The sequence below is a fragment of the Heptranchias perlo genome, unplaced genomic scaffold, assembly GCF_035084215.1.
Source record: "Heptranchias perlo isolate sHepPer1 unplaced genomic scaffold, sHepPer1.hap1 HAP1_SCAFFOLD_415, whole genome shotgun sequence".
NCBI classification, from domain to species: Eukaryota; Metazoa; Chordata; class Chondrichthyes; order Hexanchiformes; family Hexanchidae; genus Heptranchias; species Heptranchias perlo.
Genome location: NW_027139427.1, coordinates 87,970 through 94,186, shown reverse-complemented (window position 1 = coordinate 94,186; position 6,217 = coordinate 87,970). Strand labels below are relative to the sequence as shown.

The 6,217-nt window shown below is 52.0% G+C and overlaps 1 protein-coding gene across 3 annotated transcripts in view; it reads left to right on the top strand.

Moving 5' to 3' along the window:
- Positions 1-271: 271 nt before the first annotated feature.
- LOC137312293 (matrix metalloproteinase-17-like) overlaps positions 272-6,217 on the top strand; it is a 38,881-nt gene continuing 32,935 nt past the window's right edge. The window contains exons 1-2 of one of the 3 annotated variants that reach the window (XM_067978889.1): positions 272-1,632; positions 6,068-6,200. In XM_067978889.1, coding sequence (XP_067834990.1) covers positions 1,546-1,632; positions 6,068-6,200 — 220 coding nt within the window. In that variant the 5' untranslated portion in view covers positions 272-1,545. Of the gene's footprint in view, positions 1,633-3,509; positions 3,844-6,067; positions 6,201-6,217 lie in introns of those variants that run through there. The other 2 variants (XM_067978891.1, XM_067978890.1) reach the window with 2 other exon arrangements.

The window sequence follows — 6,217 nt, the reverse complement described above, 5'->3', positions numbered from 1 at the left end:
GTGTGTGTGAGTGAGTGTGTGTGTGTGAGTGTGTGTGAGTGTGAGTGTGTGTTTGTGTGTGTGATTGTGAGTGTGAGTGTGAGTGAGTGTGTGTTTGTGAGTGTGTGTGAGTGTGTGAGTTTGTGTGAGTGTGTGTTGTGAGTGTGAGTGTGTGTGAGTGTATGTTTGTGAGTGTGAGTGTGAGTGTGTGTGTGAGTGTGTGAGTGTGTGGGACGGTGGTGAGGGGACGGGTCTCAGTGCGGGAGAGGCTACCAAGCGGAGAGACGGGTTACGCGGGGAGCCTGTGTGAGGAACGGTCGACCCTCCTCTCAGTACGAGGAACGAGTAACCTCAATTTCTTCCTCCACTTCCCCACTGTTTCATGTTTGTTAGAATGAGCTGGGCAGTGACGTCTGGCAAATCTTTATAAGCTGAACAGGGCTGGGAATGTGTTTGGGACCAGTTATATTTTAACAGCGCTGCACTTGCAAGTACTCTGTGCTGTTGGGTTGAAGGAGCCTGGGCTGTTCTGTGTGTGTGTGTGTGTGTGTGTGCTCATATAACATTACGCTGTCCCCTGAGGGACTCTCCCATCTATCTCACTCAGTCCATTATCAGGGAGGTTGAGAGAGAGAGAGAGAGAGGAAAGGAGAGGCAGAGAGAGAGAGAGAAGGAGGGGGGGACAGAGAGAGAGAGAGAGACAGAGAGAGGCCGAGAGAGAGGGACAGAGAGACAAAGACAGAGAGAGAGAGGGAGAGAGACAGAGAGAGAGAGACAGAGACAGAGAGAGAGGGACAGAGAGAGAGAGGCAGAGAGAGAGAGAAAGAGCAAGGAGAGAGAGAGACAAAGAGAGAGAGAGAGAGAGAGACAGAGAGAGAGGGACAGAGAGACAAAGACAGAGAGAGAGAGGGAGAGAGACAGAGAGAGAGAGAGAGAGAGACAGAGAGAGAGAGGCAGAGAGAGAGAGAAAGAGGCAAGGAGAGAGAGAGACAAAGAGCAGAGAGAGAGAGAGAGACAGAGAGAGTCAGAGAGTGAGAGAGACTGAGAAAGATAGACAAAGAGACAGAGGGAGAGAGACAGAGAGAGACAGTGAGAGAGAGACAGAGAGAGAGAGAGAGGCAGAGAGAGGGAGAGAGAGAGGCAGCGAGCGAGAGACAGAGAGAGAGAGAGAGGGAGAGGGACGGTGAGCGAGAGACAGAGACAGCGAGTGTGAGACAGAGAGAGAGAGAGAGAGACGGAGAGAGAGACAATGAGTGAGAGACAGAGACAGCGAGTGTGAGACAGAGACAAAGAGAGAGAGGCGGAGAGAGAGAAGGAGAGACGGAGAGAGGCAGTGAGAGAGAGAGAGAGAGAGAGATAGAAGGAGAGAGAGAAGAGAAAAAAAGTGACAAGCAGAGCTGGAGACGCAGAGAGAGAGAGAAGGACACAGGTGACAGACGATACATCAAGAGACAGAGAGTCGGAGGCTGAGAGACGAGCAAAGATAAAGGGACTCGGGGCTTTAGTGTCGCACAGGACGATTCCATCGTTTGAACAGACCCTGGGAGCAGCCTGTCACTGGCGACGATGCGCCCTGCGTTTTGGATCCTGCCAGTCCTCGTTGGCTGTGCGAGGTGCCTCGAGCCGGCTGCTCAGGAGATCAGCAAAGGAGTGGTAAGGAGCTTCAAAATATCGCGGAGAGGCGGGAGAGGCCGCGGCCGCCCTTCCTCCAAGTGGAGAGGGCGAGGGACGAGGTTTAACGAAAATCGCGAGGGGGTTTTTGGACGGAGTGAGTAAGGGGGATCTATTACCGCTGGCAGGAGGCTCGGTGACCACAGGGCAGGGATTGAAGCACGTCGGGAAAGGGACCAGAGTCGGGGGGGGGGAGATGAGCAGGAGAAATATTTTATTTAACGCAGTGAGAATCCGGAATTCGTTGTCTGAAAGGGCGGGGGGAAGCAGAGTCAATATTAATTTCCAAAAGCGGAATTGGATTAATAATTTTAAAGGGGGAAAAATTCGCAGGGCTACGGCGGGGGAGTGGGCCCAATTGGAGAGGTCTTTCAAAGGGCCAGCAGGGGCTCGAGGGACTGAACGGCCTCCGTCCGCACTGGTTCAACGTTTGAGCGGTTTCCGGTTTCGTCCCTCGGTCCTGGATGTTTTAAGTTTCCCGGGACGGAGTTGCGTTGGGGAGGGTTAGGACGAGGGAGGGGTCTTTGGAGGGGAGTTGTTTGCTGGGCAGTTGTCCGTGTCCTCGATGAGGGGGCCAGCGAGGCCCGAGAGAAGGCACCAGACCCTGGGCGTCGGGCGAGGGCGGGGCCCAGCCTTCCCAGCGACGTCTGGCCAGGCCCACCCAACCCCCACTGCACCCACGCTAGGGTGTCGCCCCGAGTGCGTGAGCTGGGCGGGCAGTGGGATTAGTTTGGGGATTGATACAGGGCTATGGGGAGAGAGTGGGGCAGTGGGGTTAGTTTGGGGATCGATACAGGGCTATGGGGAGAGAGTGGGGCAGTGGGATTAGTTTGGGGATCGATACAGGGCTATGGGGAGAGAGCGGGGCAGTGGGATTAGTTTGGGGATTGATACAGGGCTATGGGGAGAGAGTGGGGCAGTGGGATTAGTTTGGGGATTGATACAGGGCTATGGGGAGAGAGCGGGGCAGTGGGATTAGTTTGGGGATTGATACAGGGCTATGGGGAGAGAGTGGGGCAGTGGGATTAGTTTGGGGATTGATACAGGGCTATGGGGAGAGCGCGGGGCAGTGGGATTAGTTTGGGGATTGATACAGGACTATGGGGAGAGAGTGGGGCAGTGGGATTAGTTTGGGGATTGATACAGGGCTATGGGGAGAGAGCGGGGCAGTGGGATTAGTTTGGGGATTGATACAGGGCTATGGGGAGAGAGCGGGGCAGTGGGATTAGTTTGGGGATTGATACAGGGCTATGGGGAGAGAGTGGGGCAGTGGGATTAGTTTGGGGATTGATACAGGGCTATGGGGAGAGAGCGGGGCAGTGGGATTAGTTTGGGGATTGATACAGGGCTATGGGGAGAGAGTGGGGCAGTGGGATTAGTTTGGGGATTGATACAGGGCTATGGGGAGAGAGCGGGGCAGTGGGATTAGTTTGGGGATCGATACAGGGCTATGGGGAGAGAGCGGGGCAATGAGATTAGTTTGGGGATCGATACAGGGCTATGGGGAGAGAGCGGGGCAGTGGGATTAGTTTGGGGATTGATACAGGGCTATGGGGAGAGAGTGGGGCAGTGGGATTAGTTTGGGGATTGATACAGGGCTATGGGGAGAGAGCGGGGCAGTGGGATTAGTTTGGGGATCGATACAGGGCTATGGGGAGAGAGCGGGGCAGTGGGATTAGTTTGGGGATTGATACAGGGCTATGGGGAGAGAGTGGGGCAGTGGGATTAGTTTGGGGATCGTTTCAGGACTATGGGGAGAGAGCGGGGCAGTGGGATTAGTTTGGGGATTGATACAGGGCTATGGGGAGAGAGTGGGGCAGTGGGATTAGTTTGGGGATTGATACAGGGCTATGGGGAGAGAGCGGGGCAGTGGGATTAGTTTGGGGATTGATACAGGGCTATGGGGAGAGAGCGGGGCATTGTCAGTGGCAGTGTGACATCTTGAATGTGACGGCTGGAGTCTGACGTCTGGTGTGTGACCTGGTGTGTGACGTCTGGTGTGTGACGTCTGGTGTGTGACGTCTGGAGCTGGACGCGTGATCGTTCCACCAGCTGCCGGCTGAAATTTGCGTTGCTTACGGTGACGCAGACATTGGTCTGTGGCTATTCGACCAGGTTTGAAAGCTCTGCAGCAAAATGAATGTGGTCCAGAAGACAGCAAATGAATCACGGGTTGGAGACTGGATTAATGAGGTCAGGCTCAGGTCAAAAAAGGGGAATGGGATGGTTAGAATTAACAATTTACTCGATATGGGTTCCCGATTTCCCCTCATCTCCTGTGCGGGAGAATATCCGATCCCGTATGCAAATAGCCACAGTAAGACACTGGGTGGGAGTGTGACTGACACTGAGTTATACCGGTCACAGTAAGACACTGGGTGGGAGTATGACTGACACTGAGTTATACCGGTCACAGTAAGACACTGGGTGGGAGTGTGACTGACACTGAGTTATACCGGTCACAGTAAGATACTGGGTGGGAGTGTGACTGACACTGAGTTATACCGGTCACAGTAAGACACTGGGTGGGAGTGTGACTGACACTGAGTTAAACCGGTCACAGTAAGACACTGGCTGGGAGTGTGACTGACACTGAGTTATACCGGTCACAGTAAGACACTGGGTGGGAGTTTGACTGACACTGAGTTATACCGGTCACAGTAAGACACTGGGTGGGAGTTTGACTAACACTGAGTTATCCCGGTCACAGTAAGATACTGGTTGAGAGTGTGACTGACACTGAGTTATACCGGTCAGAGTAAGATATTGGTGGGAGTTTGACTGACACTGAGTTATACCGGTCAGAGTAAGATATTGGTGGGAGTTTGACTGACACTGAGTTATACCGGTCACAGTAAGACACTGGGTGGGAGTGTGACTAACACTGAGTTATACCGGTCACAGTAAGACACTGGGTGGGAGTTTGACTGACACTGAGTTATACCGGTCACAGTAAGACACTGGGTGGGAGTTTGACTAACACTGAGTTATCCCGGTCACAGTAAGATACTGGTTGAGAGTGTGACTGACACTGAGTTATACCGGTCAGAGTAAGATATTGGTGGGAGTTTGACTGACACTGAGTTATACCGGTCAGAGTAAGATATTGGTGGGAGTTTGACTGACACTGAGTTATACCGGTCACAGTAAGACACTGGGTGGGAGTGTGACTAACACTGAGTTATACCGGTCACAGTAAGACACTGGGTGGGAGTGTGACTGACACTGAGTTATACCGGTCACAGTAAGATATTGGTGGGAGTTTGACTGACACTGAGTTATACCGGTCACAGTAAGATACTGGGTGGAAGTTTGATTGACACTGAGTTATACCGGTCACAGTAAGATATTGGTGGGAGTTTGACTGACACTGAGTTATACCGGTCACAGTAAGATACTGGGTGTGAGTGTGACTGACACTGAGTTATACCGGCCACAGTAAGATACTGGGTGTGAGTGTGACTGACACTGAGTTATACCGGTCACAGTAAGACACTGGGTGGGAGTGTGACTGACACTGAGTTATACCGGTCACAGTAAGATACTGGGTGGGAGTGTGACTAACACTGAGTTATACCGGTCACAGTGAGATACTGGGTGGGAGTTTGACTGACACTGAGTTATACCGGTCACAGTAAGATATTGGTGGGAGTGTGACTAACACTGAGTTATACCGGTCACAGTGAGATACTGGTGGGAGTTTGACTGACACTGAGTTATACCGGTCACAGTAAGATACTGGGTGGAGTTTGACTGACACTGAGTTATACCGGTCACAGTAAGATATTGGTGGGAGTTTGACTGACACTGAGTTATACCGGTCACAGTAAGATATTGGTGAGAGTTTGACTGACACTGAGTTATACCGGTCACAGTAAGATATTGGTGGGAGTTTGACTGACACTGAGTTATACCGGTCACAGTAAGATACTGGGTGGGAGTTTGACTGACACTGAGTTATACCGGTCAGAGTAAGATATTGGTGGGAGTTTGACTGACACTGAGTTATACCGGTCACAGTAAGACACTGGGTGGGAGTGTGACTGACACTGAGTTATACCGGTCACAGTAAGATATTGGCGGGAGTTTGACTGACACTGAGTTATACCGGTCACAGTAAGATATTGGTGGGAGTTTGACTGACACTGAGTTATACCGGTCACAGTAAGATATTGGCGGGAGTTTGACTGACACTGAGTTATACCGGCCACTGTAAGATATTGGTGGGAGTTTGACTGACACTGAGTTATACCGGTCACAGTAAGATATTGGTGGGAGTTTGACTGACACTGAGTTATACCGGCCACTGTAAGATATTGGTGGGAGTTTGACTGACACTGAGTTATACCGGTCAGAGTAAGATATTGGTGGGAGTTTGACTGACACTGAGTTATACCGGTCTGTTCCTCTGTTACAGGATTGGCTGAACCGCTATGGATATCTACCACCACCTGACCCTATCTCGGCTCAGCTTCAGACACTGGAAGCTCTGACCGACGCCATCAAATCCATGCAGAGGTTTGCTGGGATCCGAGAGACGGGCGTCCTCGGTAAGACCAGGGTGAGG